The sequence below is a fragment of the Gasterosteus aculeatus genome, chromosome 16 (genome assembly GCF_964276395.1).
Source record: "Gasterosteus aculeatus chromosome 16, fGasAcu3.hap1.1, whole genome shotgun sequence".
Taxonomy (NCBI): Eukaryota; Metazoa; Chordata; class Actinopteri; order Perciformes; family Gasterosteidae; genus Gasterosteus; species Gasterosteus aculeatus.
The window spans coordinates 17,363,090-17,383,028 of NC_135704.1; the positions used below are offsets into that span (position 1 = coordinate 17,363,090).

The 19,939-nt window shown below is 48.6% G+C and overlaps 1 protein-coding gene across 6 annotated transcripts in view; it reads left to right on the forward strand.

Annotated features, from left to right (window-relative positions):
* satb2 (SATB homeobox 2) overlaps positions 1-17,686 on the forward strand; it is a 33,143-nt gene extending 15,457 nt beyond the window's left edge. The window contains exons 4-14 of one of the 6 annotated variants that reach the window (XM_040202086.2): positions 2,309-2,435; positions 3,274-3,397; positions 3,819-3,921; positions 4,727-4,777; positions 4,861-5,474; positions 6,629-6,841; positions 6,958-7,044; positions 7,630-7,782; positions 9,360-9,554; positions 15,234-15,446; positions 15,534-17,686. In XM_040202086.2, the coding sequence (XP_040058020.2) occupies positions 2,309-2,435; positions 3,274-3,397; positions 3,819-3,921; positions 4,727-4,777; positions 4,861-5,474; positions 6,629-6,841; positions 6,958-7,044; positions 7,630-7,782; positions 9,360-9,554; positions 15,234-15,446; positions 15,534-16,019 (2,366 nt within the window). In that variant the 3' untranslated portion in view covers positions 16,020-17,686. The remainder of the gene's footprint in view (positions 1-2,308; positions 2,436-3,273; positions 3,398-3,818; positions 3,922-4,726; positions 4,778-4,860; positions 5,475-6,628; positions 6,842-6,957; positions 7,045-7,629; positions 7,783-9,359; positions 9,555-15,233; positions 15,447-15,533) is intronic. The other 5 variants (XM_078090546.1, XM_078090548.1, XM_078090549.1 and 2 more) reach the window with 5 other exon arrangements.
* Positions 17,687-19,939: the final 2,253 nt, after the last annotated feature.

A 19,939-nucleotide genomic window follows, 5' to 3' on the forward strand; every position in this document is an offset into this window, starting at 1 on the left:
AAAACAAACAGTAAAACAGTAAAAGTTACAAATGTCATTTACCAAAGTTTACTAACCGGTCATCGAGTCTCAGGAATGGATTTCCCTCCGGGTGCTCCGGGCTCAGAGGAGCGCCGGCGGCCTTCAAAATAAAAACACGGCCCGGTTTTTCCTTTTCAGAACAGGGGTCCGTCGGGTTGGGGTCAGGTGTACAGGGTTTCCCTCGCCGTGTGCCAGGGAGCCGGGAGCTGGAACCAGTTTGGAAGCAGCATGCGTCTGCAGCGACCGACAAAAACCTGCACGGCACAACGGGATTACTTGTGTGTATGTGTGTGTGCGTGCAGGCCCGTGCGAGTCGGTGAGAGCCGTCGGAGTGTGTGTTTGCGTGCACGCGTCTGCGTTTGTGCAGATGGGCACACGCAGACATGAGCCAAGCCACCAGCCGGCCACATGAGAGCTCGTCTCTGGGAGGTGGAATGTTAATGTGGAAACGGGGACAATGATTTCTACTTTTAAAATGTGGACGAAAAGCAGAGCCCATTGAACATCAGAGCAAACTAAAAAATGATGGATCAATTATTAATGCATTTACCATCACACTGTGAGCGGGTGTGTGTGTGTGTGTGTGTGTGTGTGTGTGCGAGGGGATACGTGTACATGTCCACTTCTCTGTGTGCTGTCATGAGTTTGTGTTTGCCTGCTCATTCACGCGTTTGATTCCCCCCCACTTGGCATTAGCAAAATTGTTATGTCTTATTTTCAGATGCTGGAGAAGAAGTGTCTTTGTGTGTGTGCGTGCGTGTCTGTGTGTGTCTGTGTGTGTGTGTGTGTGTTTAAAAGACAGAACAAATGAGAAAAACAAAGAGAGGAGAACGTGCTCAGGGTTTTGTTCTCCGTCATAAAATGATCTGAGCATTTTCTTCCATCTCTTTAAAATGAATTTCATGACGTCGTCCCAGGACACGCAGACTCTGTCACGTGTGCAGTATTTTTATTCCTGACAAACGCACACATAAATATACGTAAAATAGTGTTTTAAATTAGATCTTTCTAATGAAATTGATGCATTTACATCACATTTACATACCAGTTATTACCGTTTTCTTGTACCTTGTGAGACGTGTTATTTCTGAAACCTGTGTACATCTTTCACATGTTAGGTCACGCTACATGTGTGATTCATACGTACTCTTGTCATATAAATACAAAGTTTGTGTGCTTAGGCACTTTGTTTAGAAAAAGGTTCCATATAAATAAAGTTTTTACTGGGTATATACCCTAAAAAATAGGGTTCTTTTACCTAAAAGAGCTATTCTTTGTGCAGATCTGCTCCCCGGCCCGAAGGGTCCAGCTCCATTCGGCTCATGGTGGATTAAATAATGCTCCCTCTGCAGATAATGAGGAACACAGCTCGGCCCGATGGGAGTCAGAGATAGAACCGAGGGGTAAACACAGTGGAAGAGAGATCAGAGCGGCCCGACGAGGGGGAGGAGAGGGAGATATGACAGGGGAGGGAGCAGGAACGAGGGGACAGAGAGAGACTCCTCGGCACCCGTCTGGATCTCGTTTGGAGGACGGTAATGCGATTAGCTTTGTTTAGTTTTCACAGCTCCGGCCCGTCCGCATGAAGCTCCTCTGCGACCGTGAGCAGAATGTCTATGCTTCACCCCCCCCCCCCCCCCCCCCCCCCGAAGTTCTGCTCAAAGAAACTCCACGAGAGACATTCACATGTGACGACACTGCAGAATCCAAACGCACACTAACCCTAAAACCTCCCTGTGAGTCTATCAGATCTCATCCAAAAGGCAGCAAATCACCACCGTTCACTGTTGGTTTCGCTCAAACTACTGAAGCTTATTATTTTTTTTTTTATTGAAGCTGCCGCGCTGATTTGAACTGGAACAGCTCGACTTCACCAACTCACAATAATTTCCAAATAATTTGAGCCTGCGATATACAGTAAGGGTCCGACGAGCTCGCGAGGTGCTAGTTAATAGAATATTGTATATATGCTTTCTTTTTTTTATACTTTCTTTCATTTTGCTCCGTCATAATTGTGCTGTTTTTACCGTTTTGTGGCCTAAATATCACATCCAACTTCAATCGCTTTCATTTCTTAAAAACAAAATACACCCGGCAAATGAAGAACAAATGCTTAGTTTTCACTGAACTTCTCAAATTGAAATTATTTTTTTTTAAACTGTTGTAATCCATATTTTGCCTGTTTTTTTTCCCTTCATGAGTCGACGCATCACACCGATTCACGCTGTATCGCACGATACCGTAAATCGTTCAGATTACGCCATGAGGAATGTCTCTCGTCACACAGGCATCATCAAGGTGGGGCGGTGGAACCCGCTGCCCGTCCACTTCCTGACGGACGCGCCGGAAGCCACGGTCGCCGACATGCTGATGGAGGTCTACCACATGGTCACGCTGCGCATCCAGCTGCACAGGTCCGACGGAGCCCTCGGTCACGCCTCACAGATCAACGCGCCAGATTTTCCAGAGGAATTTTAGAGTGTGGCAATAAGCAGAGAAGAATTTACCGAATCTATCCGATTGTAAAGCAGAAACATTAAAACAAACCCGGTGGAGATTCATCTTTTATCTGCCGGGAACCTGCAGCTGCGGGATGCCGATGGATAAAGCGGTTTATTATCGTTGTTTGTTTGTCTTGGAACGTACCAACCAGGTTTGTTTACGTGCGTATCCATGGCGATGGCAGAGACTTTGGCAGACGAAATGCTCCATTTGAGGTTGAAGTAAATAGATCAGCCGGACCAAACGGGAAGTGGCGGTTAGGGGTTGAGGTCGGGCGTAGGATGTAGGAAGGTCTGATGTTGGGGTTTATTCACGATTAAACTTATATATTAGGGCATATATTGGTATATTAAACATATCGCTCATGTTAATTTATCTTAGCTTAGCATGGAGACGGCAAAAAACATGTTGTGGTTCAGCTTTGTGGCTGAATGTTGGACTATTTCCTGGTCCGGAGAAGTTGCCAAGCAACCAGAGGACACTCCAGGAAGTCACAAGCCAAAAGATGGAAATGATAAATCATAAGGACACGGAATTGTCTTATATTTCAAAGAGAAATAGAGGAGGGTACAAAACGGTTTAACCTTTGGACCTCGTGAAAAAACGAGCTGTTTTCAGTCTTCATGCTAGGCTAAGCTATCGGGCTCCTCGCGTTATCGCCACGGTCAGGAGTCGTCCTCGTCCTCTTGTGACCCACAGACCCATTGGAGGTGTAACGGTGTGCTGTTGTGTCGTTGTGTCCCGTGGCAGTTTCTCGAAGCTGGAGGATCTGCCCTGCGAACAGTGGAACCACGCGACGGTGCGCAACGCTCTCAAAGAGCTGCTGAAGGAAATGAACCAGAGCACTCTGGCCAAAGAGTGTCCTCTGTCCCAGGTAACAGCTGCACGCGGCCGCACAACGACACCCGCGGCCTCGACCCGAAGCCTCGGCCCATCCGTTCAATGACCCCCCCGTGTCGACTATCAGTCGCTTCCACTTATTAGAACGTCGCAGCGATCGTACATTTCAGCGATTATTGCTACATTTTAATCAAACCTACAAAAGCAACATCTCCTCAATCATCTCGCCGCATCAATTGCAAGCACATGTGTGTGCGGCGTGAGATTCCCGCTCTCCCCCCCCTCCCCGCGCTGCACTGGCTGGAGTTTCCACGAGCGGCTTCCAATCGTGATTAATGTGCTTCCATTTGAGTTGTGTGTTTATGCGAGCGGGCCGCGAGGTTGTTGCGTGAGTGCAGGCGTTTCATATGGTGTTGGTGATTAATTATCTTTACGCCTCTCTCCTGCTCTCGCAGAGTATGATTTCCTCCATAGTGAACAGTTCCTACTACGCCAACGTCTCCACCGCCAAATGCCAGGAGTTTGGTCGTTGGTACAAGAAGTTTAAGAAAATCAAAGGTGAGCTTTCTTTCGGTGCTCTCACAGCTGACGTGGGTGACAAGATATGATGGGAAGAAAAGGTTGAGATAATAAAATAATATTACGGTGCAAATCCCAAAATAAATTCAATGGCAGGCTAATTTCTTTTTGGGTTAATTAAATGCTGTTAAAGAAACACCGAGAGGTCACAGAGTTCACAAGAAATTTATTTTAATATTTAAGACAGACAGATTCACTGCATCTCAAGATTGAGATCATTAAAAGGGAAAACTACACATTGCAGTAGCGCCAATCTGACACTCCATTTACCGAGGAGCAAAAGAATTCAAATTTTGAGATCACCGTGATCATGGAAGACGACAGTCTGTGATTGATGCGCTTGCCGATGCATAACGTTGATACTGGTGAATATGATCAATATCTACTGCTGAGATATTCTGCATACATGACGGTTGAAGGAAGAGAGAGAGAAACTGTCAGAGGGGAAGCTCCGCCCCCTCTGACGGAAGAACATAGGACCTTGTGTTGGAAAAAAATGGATTGATTGGCCGTTAAACCTGTCTATCAGAGCTAGAGGCAACGGTGTAACACGTGATAAATCCAGACTACCTTTTCCTGTTATTAGTTTCAGTATTTCTTTTTGGAATGTCATAGTTTTTACTTTCTACAGACTTTTCTTCTGTCTTATTATATTTCATGTGATATATCATATTTATATATATATATAAATATATATATATATTGGCTTTAAAGTTGCGCTTCGGTTGCCATAAACATCATCGGGGCTCTCTGACCGGCTCCCTGCGTGTGTTTCGTTGAGCAGTAGATTACCTGGAGAAGATGTGGTCCGGACGAGATGCTGCCGACATCAAAAGTAAGTCGCCGCATCTCACCCGGCGCCGCGCTCCTCTAACGGCGTTCGCTCCGCCGCGCTCACCCGTCTCGTCTCCTCTCCAGTAGAGAGAGACAACATGGCGGACTTCTGCGTGCTGGGCCAGAGACCTCCTCCCCCTCACCTGCCCGGCCTTTCCCAGCTCGCTCACCTGGGAGGCGGCGGCGGCGGCCCCCTCCTCAAGGCGGGTTCCGGGGACCCGCAGGCGCCCTCCCAGCAGCCGCCGCCGCCGCCGCAGCAGCCTCCCCCGCCCCAGCAACAGCCCTCGCCCCACGGCCCCCACCACCACAGCCCTCCCCTCCGCACGGGCCAGGGGCCTCCTCCTCCGCCGCCGCCGCCCGGCTCCATGCAGCCCCTGCTGGGCCCCGGCGGGCTGCTCTCCCCTCAACTCTCCCCGCAGCTGGTGCGCCAGCAGCTCGCCATGGCCCACCTCATCAACCAGCAGCTGGCCGTAAGCCGCCTGCTGGCCCATCAGCACCCACAGGCCATCAACCAGCAGTTCCTCAACCACCCGCCAATCCCTCGGGGTTCGTCCAAAGCCGGCGGCGGCGAGCATCCCGGGAACAACCCGTCGGCCGCCGAGGTCTCCTGCGAAATCTACCAGCAGGTCAGAGACGAGCTGAAGAGAGCTAGTGTCTCCCAGGCCGTGTTCGCCCGTGTGGCTTTCAACCGCACACAGGTAGGAAAACAGGACAGACTGTGGTCAAGAAAAGTTAGGAGACGCTCTGGAAAGTGTAAATGATCAGAGGCAGAGGAGACAGGCGTAGATCGACCTGCGGGTCTCGATAGCTCTTAGCGACAGCTTACAGGCACCGACTTCTCACGCGGCGTTTGTCACCCACCTGGCGGTGTTTTCAGGGGGATTAGCGGAAGCGATGCAGGGTAGCGCGTCGGGTCACTGCGTCCCCCCCGCCCCGCCCCGCCCCGCCCCCGCAGCGGCACAGGCACCTGATGCATTCAGGCCGCGCTGCGCCGGTTAGCGCGCGGCCCATTAGACCGGTGTAATGGAGGCGGCTCATAGACTGTCGGTGTAGAGGCCAGTTGTGTTTTTGCATGCGTGTGTGGGTATAAGTGTGCGTGTTGGTGTGAGCATCCAACCCGTGTGCTAATAATGTTTATCTGAGGTTCATCGTTTTCAGCTTTAAGAACTGCTGAAAATAGGAAGGACATCTACCTTTACTTACCCTACATAGGTTATTATGTTCTGATCCACAATAAGGGAAAGACTGAACGCCGTACTTGTATTTGACATCTTATGTTTCTTTACAGGTCACAAAATAAGCTTATTAGATATAAGATATTAGATAAGAAAGATGTTTTGTTATTGTTTCAAATGACCGCACAGTTGACAGTTAATTAATCGAGTGCATTTCCTGCTTTTTCTTTAATCTATTGTAGCTGTTTTGAATGTCTTTTGTCATGATTTTGAAGTTTGGTGTCATTGTGAAGGTCACTTTGGCCAATTGTGACGACGTTTGTCATGAATTTTTTTATAAACCAATAATCGGTGAAGAATGAATGCAGCATATTAACCCATATAGAAATGACTTTTACATGAATGCAGTGAAGTAGGATAATGATATAATATGTCATAGTATAAGGGGTCATATTTCTGCTTAACCTGTTCAGAATATTATTCTTATTATACTTTAAAACAACAGACAATGATAATTGTCTTTGAAAGACTTTTAGTGTAATGATGACATCATGCATCTAAGCTCATAAACTTTCATTAACAATCAGCAACAACTGCAAACACATCTGTTGGTTTGTGAGTCTGTAACGAAGGCGTTAGTGCGTGAATGTGTCTCCGTGCGTGTCCTCCCTGTCCAGGGGCTGCTGTCGGAGATCCTGCGGAAGGAGGAGGACCCTCGCACGGCCTCGCAGTCTCTGCTGGTGAATCTGAAAGCCATGCAGAACTTCCTCAACCTGGCCGAGAGCGAGAGGGACCGGATCTACCAGGAGGAGAGGGAGCGCACCATGAACCCGTCAGTGGGGCTGCCCGCCTCCAACTCCTCCAACCCCGGCCCGCCGCGCCTCCCACAGGTCGGTCCGCCGCTCCACTCCGAATACTTTGAAATGTAGGAATGTTTCTAATTATGGGGTGGAAGTGTAATCATTGCGATCTGATTGTGTGTGTGTGTGTGTGTGTGTGTGCATAGAAAGTGTGGGAGAGGGGCCTGGATGACCAGATAACCCCCGATACCTGGGCCTCCATCTGGAAGAACAAGACTAAGATCTCCAACTCGGTGAGTGATCCGCCACCGTCAACTCTCGCCTCCCCCGAAAACCTCGAGCGGCTCCCGTTTGTGATGAAAAAAGGCTCCTTCAGCTCCGTCGGCGGAGCGCGTCGTAAACATAAAGGACATTATGGGCTGTTTGGACGTTTCTTTGCACGTGCACGAAACCATTCGGCGATAAGACGCCCCCCCCCCCCCTGATGTCAGCGCAGATGACCACCCGACCATTTGTCGGCTATTCTTATTATGTCTATGTAAAATAATCTCAGCCTTGTTTACGCTGAGGGAATGTAAGCCGGCCCGTCTGCACACGTCGCCGCTTCAAACGCGGCGCGCACGAGCTCTCCGAGAGCCGACGCGTGTTCGCTCAGACGGAAACAACGAAGAGAGACGCGCGAGGAGGACGTAATGACTTTGATCTGTAAACAGGATTCGTGTGGAGACGTGCGTAGCAGATGTGCGGGCGCGGGGAGCACGTCTGGCCCCGTCAGCTGACATGTTTGCATTGCTACTCTCAATATGCACGAGGCTCCACGAGCTTCCTGTCATCGCCGTTTACCTGATCGGAACCCCCCCCCCTCCCTCTCTCTCCAGCCCAAGCCGCCGGGCCCGACCTCTGACCTCCCGCTGAAGCTGGAGTCGCTGGTCAACATCACGTCGGGCATCTACGACGAAATCCAGCAGGAGATGAAGAGAGCCAAAGTGTCTCAAGCTCTGTTCGCCAAGGTGGCGGCCAACAAGAGCCAGGTGAGGGGAGCACTGTTATGGGGGACGGGGGGCGGGGGGCTCAAACCACAAAACGGTGTTCTTTCGCAGCCAAAACACACTTCTGCGGATAGCGAAGCTGGAGCGCTGCCACGTTGTGCACATCAGTCGGGGCGAGGAGCTCTGGATCGGTGTTTTTTTGCAGGAGCCGTTGAATGAAGGCGCTTTTCTTCTTTTAAAAAAAATTAAAAATTCTATAGAAATAATACGAACTATACTTTTCTTCTGGGTAACATTTTTTTTACATTTTTTTTACATTTTTCAATCCTCTGCGAGCCAGATATATTTTGTATATTGTGAGCTCAATATAAACCATTACGGTTCTTCTCCCTTCCTGAGAGGGTTGTAAAGTGTCTCCATTGGATAACTGTATATCCCGATCCAGCTGTGGGTCCCTAAAAACTGGTTATTTTAAGAATGGCACCATGCGGCCTCTCTCCTCTGCTGCTTTAAAACAAATTAAAACACTTAATGGTTCCAAACACTCTTGGACTCTATGGATGTGGTCCATTCTATCGCGTGGCCTTGAGTCCCGGGGGGGGGTAAGCGTGAGATGCGGAGGCACGTATGCATCGTGTGTACGGCACACACACGCGTGTGCTGGTTTGTGTGCACTCGGCGAGGTTCCCCCGGGGTCGGCGGGTCTGGGGGTGGCTGAGGGTCACGGCTCAGTGCACCCATCTGCTGCAGCTGGCCAGAAGGACGGAGCGGGAGGAAGAGGGAGATGATCGGGCTATTAGCGGTGCATGCTGCCCGAGGTGGCTGGTTGAACACGACAGCTGGTGTCACAAACTGAACCAGTCTAGCAGATATAATTGAATCCCCCCCCGTCGCCCCCGCCTTCCCCTCCTGCACTTACCTTGCACACTCTGCACATTTCTAACTTACAACTCTATTGCTAAATATCTTCCTGCACGCTGACGTTTCTCTGTATATCTTTATATTGTAATTTCTCCTTCCTCCCGTGGTCTTCGTCATCCTCCTCCTTTAACCAGTGTCACTGCCAGTAGCTGAGAGGCGCTGATTCTTTGGCTGCACAGCTGGAGAACATTAACACAATGTTTCGTAAAACAGGAAATACAAGGGTGGTTAGCGTGAAGACTGGAAATAATAAGGAAACTCGAGTGAATCACCGGCAGCAGAGAGAAGTTCCAAAAAGTAGATTCTCTCTAATGCAACAAGAAGTCTGTGAGAAAATGATTCATGAACATGAGTTTATGGTCTCGATCTCCAGTCTTCTTCAATACAGCATCATGTTCATTTAGTAAGTCAATGATCCATTTGGAGTAAAACAGACCATAAAGCAGGGAGTGCCTCAGGGCGGGGCTTACTGTGATTGACAGGATGTTACAGCACCATTCCTGAGCAGTCCAAATACACGCACTTTTGTTCACTTTTTGCAACAAAAAAAAAGAAAGACGGCAGCCGGAATCCCAGAGAGCGGCGGTGAAAATACTGAACTCGAGGCTCCAGAACCGCAGTCCACAAACCAAAAACCAATGGATTAAAGTGTCCCTCTCCCTCCTCGTCTGTGTCTAACCCCCACCTTCCGTCTCCAGGGCTGGCTGTGTGAGCTGCTCCGGTGGAAGGAGAACCCGAGCCCGGAGAACCGCACCCTGTGGGAGAACTTGTGCACCATCCGGAGGTTTCTGACGCTGCCGCAGACCGACAGAGACCTCTCGTACGAGGAGGAGTCCAGACACCATCACTCGGAGAGGATGCACACCGTCCTCCACCTGCCGCAGGAGGCGCAGGTAAGGACCAGATGTGTCCTCGTGCGCCTCATGTGTCCAAGTCCAGGCGTTTGTAACACCTGGCTTCAAAATGCACGTCCGGCTCTCGCATTGGAAACAGATTTCCTGCACACGTCACCCCAGCTCACAATGTTTACATCCGTTGAAATTGGCCGTAAACACCGTTTCTCACTTCCCCACCATGTACGAGTATCCTGGGCACTTATTCTTACCAGATCTCCTTGGTAGTCAATTCGCCATTTTGAGACAAGCCAAAGCCAAATAACAAAAGAAGCGCTGCAGCGGGTGATTCGCCACGTCGGCTGGTCATTTTCCTCTTTACTGGTATCCTAGCAACTGGTTCCAGTAAAGTTGTAGTTCCCGTCAAGTGCTGATTAGAAACCAGATACGATGTTTGTGTCGTGTGTGTGTGTGTGTGTCCCAGTGGACGGAAGAGTAAACGGTGTCTGTTATCTGCTATTAAGTAGAAGACAAGATGAAGTTCAGGTCACTGTATTTGGATGATTGGAGGTTTTATGCACACGGCCCCAATTTCAGGGTTAAAAACTATGCTGATCAGATTAAAATAAAATGTCTGTTTTTTTATTTAATAACTGTGAACGACTGTGAACGCGCTCACTGACACTTTAGGCCTCGAATGCACGCGCTGCACAAATCCCGTTTATAGCATTTCTATGACTCTTTCATTACACGTTTATGACAGACAGGTCAGACAAACTGAATGCAGTTGTTGCTCAAACACACCAGTTAGAGCCCTCGTCCGCCCCAATGCACAGCTATTATATCTCACATATGGCACACACACCATACGCCATTAATCAAAAACAGGCTTTGCATTTAGCATTTTACCACGAATGCTATGGTGCCCAGCTCCACCTCCAGCTCCAGCTCCGCCTCCAGCTCCAGCTCCGCCTCCAGCTCCGCCTCCGAGCCCATCCTTTCCTCTCTCTGCATTCAGGACTCCGATAAAGTCCTATACAGGCCGATGGGAAGACTGGGAGGAAGCGGTGGTGGCTCCATAAGCACATTCCTCTGCTCCTCTCACGCAGCAACGACTCAAAATACAGCACACCCTCAAAACCACCATGCTGTAACCCCCCCCCCCCCAACAAACACCGCCCCCCACCACCCACCACCCACCTCCAGAGACCGACTGTGGTGAAATACTGGTGATTTATTAATGGGAAATGAGGTGTGTTGCTGTCTTCAGACTCCCACCCGCTCCCCTCCGCCGCCTCCCCCATCCACCCCTCCCTCACCCCCCCACCGCCACCACCAAACCTCAGGCTCCAGCCAGCCTGCCACCACAGACCACACGTGTGTCCCATCCGCCACACGTTGCGCCCGCGCTGACAGTTGGTAGCGTGAGGACCCCTTCGCGTTGTGGACGACGAGACGTCACGTGACAAAAAAAATAAATCAACGAACGTGAGCGTTTTGGCAGCGCGACGCGCTTTCTGCACCTGGGGAGCTCGCTGACTGTGTGTCTTATCAAGTGTGCAGGTGTGTGCGTGTCTTGCGTGTGTGTACATCGGCCCCGCTGCTCGCCCCACAGCCCTTCGTTCATACGGCTTCAGCGGTTAAGTGCGTCCCACGGCTAATTTGGCAGAGTCTGCCCTTATAAATAATTTCTTTATTGTTTTTGCTAAATTGATTTCTGCTGCAAGTCAAGGGGTTGTTTATGTGTGTGTGTGTGTGTGTGTGTGTGTGTGTGTGTGTACATGACCGCTCACCGAGGCTGAGACCCCTTGAGTGGTGGACTAGAACAAGACGTGAAAACAACTGCCTCCTCCTCCCTCCTCCTCCTCCACCTCCTCCTCTTCCTCCTCCTCCTGGTCCTCTTCCTCTTATTTGTGTCTCACTTCAATCAAAAGGTGCTTCACCGGCATCACAAAGCAAAAGCGTTTAACGTCGAAGGAGCAACAAATTGCTCCCGTCATCACCTGCGAGATGCTCGGCTCTCTTCAGGTGTGAGTCACACTTCCACAAAGACACAGAGGTCCATGTAGTTTTTTATTTATTTAAATGTTTTCATAGTAACATAGAGGTTTAAGAGAGACCATCATTATGTATTAACACCGTATGTTTTGTTATAATTAGCTAATAATGCCATAGAACCGTATGGGGGGGAAAACACGTCACTTCTTTTTGCTTTTTTAACGAAATCCGCTCTGAGGTCCCTCGTCTGCAGTTGGACGTCAGCGTAGCACTCTTGTTGGTTTCGGTCGTTCAGTTGGGATTCGTTAATAATGAGAAACATTTAGAATACTGGCAGACTTTGAGGGTTACGTCATTAGAAATGTGATCCAAAACAGAGCAAAGCCCCGCTGATTAACTAAAGGCGGAGAGAAAACACGACAGAACTTCATGTTCTTCTGCCATAAACAAACGGGGACACAATAACATTAAAACCCAGATCAGACGGGTTTTACAATGGAAGGAAAGGTTGTGCAAGCGCACCATTGAATGGTTCAATGGAATCATTAATTATCAATAGGAAGACGGATTGTCGGTCACAAAGTATGAAGTTCGTCCTCATTGTGACGGTCAATCATTTGCTGCTATTTCCCAGAGAAATATTCATTTAACATTTGGGGAGTTCTTCAGTGCTGCGATTTGTTAATATCCATTCATTCACTTCTGAGAGGAAGCAGCCGAGACGGAGACGGACAGACGGAGACGGACAGAAGTAGAGACATTTGCTCGAACACGAGTGAGACGGAGAAAGAGAAAATAAGAAAAAACACAGATTAACAAGAAATGTGAAGTCATGCACAAAACTAACAGAAAAGTGATTTTTCCTTCATTACATATTTATCTGTGTGTTAATGGCGTCTCTGGTGGTCATAGACTCCCCCCCCCCCCCCCCCCCCCACACACACAGACAGTTGGGGGCCCTGGAGGACCAGCGCTCATCAAGGAGAAGATGAATATTTCACGTTCTATAATTCTTTCATAGTTTTCAGTCATAATTTGCCTTGATTTACGTTTAAAAAGAAAACTCTTCATTTTGCTGCAGTGCACTCAGAGGGAGGGAGAGAGAGAGAGAGAGAGAGAGAGAGAGAGAGAGAGAGACCTTCGATGGGGCGGCGGAAGTCCTACAGGTCCTTTTGGATGACAGTGATTATTTCTTTTGGTTATTTACTCTCTGAGGAGGCGGTCGGGACAGTTACGTTTTCTCCGTATTTGTCAGCAGGTTGCAAGTCTCCCTTCCATGACATTTCACCTGCGTTTTGTGCTCCACAAAGACAGTAACCACAGTCAGTGCTTCCTGTGACAACGTATAGAAAGCGTTTTTAGCTATTTAGGCAGCGTTAATGCACCAAAATCCACCCACGGATTGATTTTCTAGAATCAAATTGCCGCTTATTCTGAAGAAATCACAAAATAAAGTTTCGCTTTAACTAAATCCAGTTTTGTAAATCAGTTCACAGCAGATATTGTTAGTTAGAGAAGGGAGGAGGTCAAAGAGCTAAGTAGATACAGGAGGTGGAGGCAGGGGGCTGAAGGCGTAGAAGGCCGGGAGCTGCAAACGGGAGGAGGCAGCACTGAGAAGGAGGTGGGGGGGGAGACGGAGGAGGCGGGAGATCCTGGCATCCACCGGTCCAGAGCTGATTTGGATGCGGAGTCATTTTGGCTTGGCAGAGGCCCACTTCATTAGGGTCCTGGTGCATTAGACCCGGGGGGGAGGGAAGGCGGAGAGGGGAGGGAGCAGGGAGGGAGGGGAACGCACAGAACAAGAGGAGGCAAAAGACACCAAACAGACGAAGAAACCAAAAAGGCAAAAGGAGAGTGTGAGCGGAGGAAAAGAAGATGGAGACGCGCCGCCGACCGGCCTCGTGCGTTTGCCTCTGCTCGCCAACATCATCATTAGTGCATGAGGGAGACCAGACTCCCCATTGTTGCATGCGTGTGTGTGTGTGTGTGTGTGTGTGTGTGTCTGTGTGTGATCCAAGAGTCCCCGCCGCCGGCCCACATAAGCATGGAAACTACAAGGTCTGTGGGTGGAGGTGGGGAGACGCTGGGTTTTTGCCATCCCCTCCATTATTTACCCTCAATTTAGTTATTAAGCATCTCTGTGAGTTTGTACGGGGCTGCTTGTGGCTGTGTGGTCCCCGTTCGGGACGAGGGTGCACTTTTTATTTATTTACTTCCGTCTCAATGTCTTTGTTGTTGCTTTTTCCGGCATTCTTAGTCTTTCTCAATATGTGAAAAGGTCAGTTTGTGTGAAAAAAAACAAACCCAGAATAAATGGGGGAGGGAGGGAGAAGAAATGACAAAAAAAAAAGGGAAAAACACACAGAATTCCTGTAAATTGGTCCCCCCCCCACCCCCCCTCACTCCTGAAGCGAATGAAATCGCAGCAATTTCATGGTCTGGCCTGCCCTGCAGTATTATTTAAGTAATACCCTGTTATTATTGAAGAGCAGGGAGAGAAAAGCGAATGACTATTATCTTTATGTGGGTCCTTTAATTTTAATGCGCCACAGATTTATAGCTGGGCATTCCAGCGGGGAGGCCCCTCCCTGCTCTTAAAGAGAGCGGGCGGGACACGACCGCAACGCTCTCACAACAGGCTCTACCTTCTGACAAACAAGCCCAAGGGCCCCCGCTTCCCTCCCAACACTTCACCCCGTTGAAGGACGGCCTTCACGCCGTCCGCGACAGAAAGTCGACGCGGGCTCTTTACGAAGGAATTGCTAAAAGTCAATATTTTTTGAGTGTAAACATTGAAGGACGCAAATAACAACAAGTAATAATTTCACAATGTTCAATTATACATCTTTCGCCCGTGGATGATTCTAAAGTGTCTAAACAAACACAAACATGCTGGCTGGAGTTCCTCAAGGATCGATTCTAGAGCCTTTTCTGTTCAAACTCAAACATGTTACCGGTAGCACCAAATAGTTCCTTCTAACTAAGCAGATGATACTCGAATATACTGAGGGTTCGGATGCACATTTTTTGTTCACTGTTTAGCAAAGCTTAAAAATCTCTTTTTGTATCTCTGCACCTGATTTATGGAACAAACTTCAGTGAAAATATTAGCAATAAAATGCTAAATAAGGGTGAAAAACTTTGAATGAATTTGCAAATATTAATGCAACTTTTTGATTTTTTTTCTTCAAGAGGACGAAGGCATTTCTAGAATAACACTGTTGCAATCTTGCAAAAGTTTTGATTTAGTATTTAAACAATTTAGGTGATCCGGGCAACTTTTCCTCTCTAAATTTAGCATTCCTCAGCAGATCTGAGCCAAAACGATCGCATTCCTCTGGCCTCTGTCCCTCTGCTCTCGGTCCCTCCGAGGTGTTTGGGCTGGTTAAGTAGTGATGATCGGGGGTCAAGTTTTTAAATGAGAGACTTTCTGGCAGGCGGGTGGTCTTGCGTTTTACTGGCACGACTCTTCCACACGTCGGGTCAAAGGTATAACTGCAGCAGGTTGACAGACCTTGACGCTCTGTGAGCTGTGAACCACTCGTTCTCGCTGTGTGCAGCCCTGGCTACTGTGTGCCGGAGAGGTTACTGGTGGGATGTGTTGCATCATACAAAGTCCACTGCAGATTATGCTCCGAAACACAAATGCATTCTACGAGATTCAGGTAGAACGAGTAGAAAATCCTGGTTTTAAATGAATCGGTCTTGATCAGGGGTCACTGTGCCCCGTTAATCGATCAGCTCTTCTGCTTTTCTCGCCAGGCGCACCACAGGCCGCCCCCGACCCCGATGAAGGAGCCCCGGCTGTCTCCGATGCGCGAGGAGCGGTCGTCGTCCGCCCCGGCGAGTGAGGAGGCGTCACAGAGCGCGGGCACGGGGGCCGCGGGCGGCGGCGCCGGCGGTCCGCCCGGCGCCGGCGGCGGGAGCAACAAGAAGCCGCGATCGCGCACTAAGGTGCGTCGCGTTGTTCCACTCCGCTCTGGTCACCAGCGACCCGGAAAGGGGTGGTTCTTGTAGTTCAGCTGGTTTCTATGGTTGCAGATCTCCCTGGAGGCCCTGGGCATCCTGCAGAGCTTCATCCAGGACGTCGGCCTGTACCCGGACCAGGAGGCCATCCACACCCTGTCGGCGCAGCTCGACCTGCCCAAGCACACCATCATCAAGTTCTTCCAGAACCAGCGCTACCACGTCAAGCACCACGGCCGCCTCACGGAGCTGGGCGAGGGAGCCGCCGCCAGCGGGGGCGTGGACGTCAGCGAGTACAGAGAAGAGGAGCTGCTCTCGGGCTCCGAGGACCCGGAGTCCAGCGAGGACGGAACCGAGGAGATCTACCCGTCGGCGGAGGGGAACGGCGCGAGCGCACCGGGGGCTAACCAGCACCCGGCCTCCAACTCGGGCCCGTCGTCCTCGGGGAGCAACGTCGCCCAGGAGGAAGGCAAGGACAAGGGGCACGGCCGGCCCGGCGGCCCCCTGGGGCCCGGAAGCTCCTCCTCCAGTCCCAGAGAGCAGGCCGACTACCAGAGGTAGAGACTCGCACGAGAGAGAGAGAGAAAGAGAGAGAGGGAGGGAAGAGAAAATGAATCGAGGCGACGGTCAGGAAACCATCAGGCTGAAAACACTTTACATCACAAGACGGACCCTTAAATAGTGAAAGACATCTGTGAACGCTTGATGTGCGGAGTGAAATTACCTCAGCAGAAAAGACGGTTGTGTAACTGTGAACGAAAGTTTTCCTCCCGAAAAAAACATTTCAACCATCCGCCCCCAAATGCTCTCCTTCAACGCGGTGTTCCATTGCTGCCATTCCTCCAACTTACATACACAGAAGCGCCATGTGTCTCCCGATCAGCTGATCGATCCCATATGGTTGAAGCTGGGGGGTGGGGGGGGCTTTTTGAGAGCTCTACAATCCTATAAATCCTCAGGATGCACACTGACGTTGCCTCCTCCGAGAAGAGAAATGACCAGCACCACCCGGCGCCGACCTCGACGTCCCTCTCCAGCATCACCACCAGTCCGATAGAGCACTTGCTGTTCACCAAGACACTGATGTTTCGGGGGTGTGATGTACTCTCTCCCCCCCCCCCACCTCCCCCTCCTCTCGAAGCGGACTAAAACAGAGGGCGACGTGGACTCACGGCCTTCCCGGCGTACGGGGAAGGGCCGGACGGAGCGGCGGAGGACCGGCCAGCGGACAGCCGGTCACTTTACGCGCGGCGGTCCGGCCCTCTTCCACTCTCCCTCTCCTCTCTCCCCCCTTTTCTCCCCACTTTAATTGTCGCCCACAGTCTTGTGTTTCACCACACCTACCGGCACTTAAACTTCACCAACCCTATTTATTGCTATCTTTATCCATGATTATTATTATCATTATTGTTATTATTGTTGTTATTATGGTCAGATTCGCTGTCATCGCGGGCTATTTTTAGTTTTTATTTCCGCGGGGTTTAAATATCGGTGTTTGGAGCCGGGCGGTGGTTTTGGTTAGAGCGCTCTGCCCCGAAGGAAGAAAAGCCGCGGTGAGTGACAGAAAATCAAAACGAAGCAGTTACTGAGTGTTACTAGTGCTGTCATGTTATTTTGCCCTTTTTATAGTTCTGTGGCTCAAAAATACTAAATGAGAGAAATAACTGAATAAGAAAGAAGAACTCTTGTATTTGACTTGTTGATGACAATCTACTTTTTTGAGCCTTTATGGAAACGTGGCAGGTTGGTTCTTCACCTTTGATGTTTGTAAATACCCGACCTGGGACGAATTGTTATTGATATACTTTTATTTTTTGCAGAGTGACTTTAAGTGTTTGAGCCAGTTTGAAGTATCGGATTTTTGTTGTTGTTGTTGTTTCCATTCCTTTGGACAACTCTGTTAATTTCATTGTTCCAGGAAAATTCAATCACAGGAGTATTTAAAAGAATTCAAACTGTTTTTTAAATGTTTTTTTTTTTTTGTTGCTTGGTGTCAGTTGTGTACAAGTATGTTGATAAAGAATATATATATATCGGAGAACGGATAGTGTCCACGTTGTTTGACTATCCTGATCGTCTGCCTTTTAATCATGACGTCGACTCCAATCACTCCGTGTGACGATATTGTGTTTTTCTGTACAGGAATCAGGGTTTGCACACAAATGCAGTTCCAATGAAATATTAGTTCATCCAGCGTTGACGTGAATTAAAAATTGTGAATTCAAAAAGTTGTCTTGTTTTTATTTAGAAAATATTATAATACCTTTTTATGGTTCTTAAAAAGAAACACACACATTTTAACCGGGACAAACAAATCTATCAAAGAGTAATTTATTCAGAAACAAAAAAAGGGAAATATATGTATATTATATTATATAAAATGCCTTGTAGAAAGTAGCGCCAATAAGCAGCGCATTGAATCTAGAACTTCTTTCCATAGAAGATTTGAATAGTTTTATTTTAGTGAATTTGAGTTCCCTCGGTAAAGTTACACTGTAATATTTTATCAATGGCTTTTATTGTGAAAGGTAAATCCAAATGAAGTGAAAGTAAAGGAAGTGAAGTGAAATAAAGTGTGCGTCTTGGTCAGAACCGTTGTGTAGTCGTTGTAATGGCCCGGCCATTCAAAAAAACTCAACACTTTTATTCGCAGTACAAAAAAAAAATCAAGGTACTTCCAGTTTTATTGACGTTTTGAGAAATATAGTAAAATGAGAATTAAAACCCCTTTTTTAGGCAACGCCCTTAATTCTGCTATTGAAAAAAAACGGACAAATTATACATTTTGTTTCAACAGTTTCAGCACAATAGTTTGACCTTTGACCTAGCATGTCACGACCTCTTTCTCTTCTGCATTTTCTATATCAACTAAGTATATCGATAAGTAACAGAAAAACAGTCTAGTTTAGTATTAAGCAAAGCTTACTTAAAACAAATCTGCATTTTGACGGAGACTATTTCCAGCTGCAGATTCGTCGTGTCACGCAGTGTTTGCAGCATCTGGACAGTGTGCGAGCATTTTAAGCTACAGTGTGTGTTCATTGTTGTAATGAATAAACATGTCACGCAATATCGTGGCTTATTTATGAGATTTTTACAGATTTTAAAGCACACAGGGATGAAATTAAGCTGATTTTACAAAACAACAGCAGTGTCTACTAGTTTTGGTTCTTATCGTATTAAAAGTCACCGGGCGTGTCCTTTAAACTAAGAAACGTAACCCTTCTCCACAGCGTGGTTCCCATGAAGATGGACTTTGACTGTTTCTTGCTGTGGGTCCTGGGTTAATAATAACTTGTAGAACGTAAGGACATGGCCATGAATGATATGTGGTGTTGTCCTGTCTTGTCGCTTCAGAAGGTTTTATTCACTCAGCATGAACAAACCTCTTAGTCCCGTAGAGGTGCGCTGGCATCACAACGGCTTTTAAGTTAGTATTTTATCTATATTGAGCAGAAAACTGGTTTGCACCGTTTTCCGCCCTGCATGAAAAAACGTTGTATTTCTCGTTGGTCTTTGTCACATCGGCGGCAAAACATTAGTCGCCGATGTGAGACCTTCCACAGGTAAACATGTCACAATCCTGTCTATGAATATTATTACTATAGGATACATGTAGGCGTCTTATAACGCTCACTCTGTGCCTGCCAGCAGGGGGCGACTCTTCCAGTTGCAAAAAGTCATTTATAAAAGCATATTAGAAAATGACTCTACATCTCGAGTTTCAATACGGCGCAATATTCATTCAGTAAATTAATCAAATAGACCAGGAGGCAGGCCGTGCTGTAGGGCGGGGCTACGTTGTGATTGACATGCCACTCCACGTCAAAAACAACATGGCTGATTTTGTGTTGACCACTTCTCCTTCTTGTACAATGCACACGCTTGTACCTCAAACAACACGCGCGCCGCTCCATCGTCTACCGGACCCCTGAGACCACTCAGGTCTCTCTGGCTGCAGACACGACTGAGTCAATCAGGAAGCAGGTAACGTCCCTCAAATCAACAAGTCAGAGGAGCTCATCCGACAGGCAGGACAATCAGCTTGCAAAGGCAATTGTCTCTAAATAGTGTCCACTCTGATGAGGGGGGGGGGCAGAACCATTTGGGTGTTTAACCTGCCACTAGGGGTTGGGTCAATCATTGTGTGTGTGTGTGTTGGACTCCTTCAGTCAACAATAGAGCCTGAGTGTTGGTGATGAGCTGGAGCCTCCAGGTCTTTTCCTGAAGAGCCACTTTCCACTCGGCCCGTAGGACTGAAGACAATCAGCTCACGCTGCGGCTCTCTGGGATAATTACACCTGCTGAGCGTCACTGATGTCTCCTCATACCCCCCCGACTCCCCCCTCCCGACCTCCCCCCCTCCCCCGAGAAGTAGCCCGTCTGCCCGTCTCCCCCCCGCTGCAGGGACGAAGCCGGCGAACAGAAACCTGTCGTCTCGTTCTCCCCTCCTCTCTCCTGCGTGAGTCACTCCTCTGTGG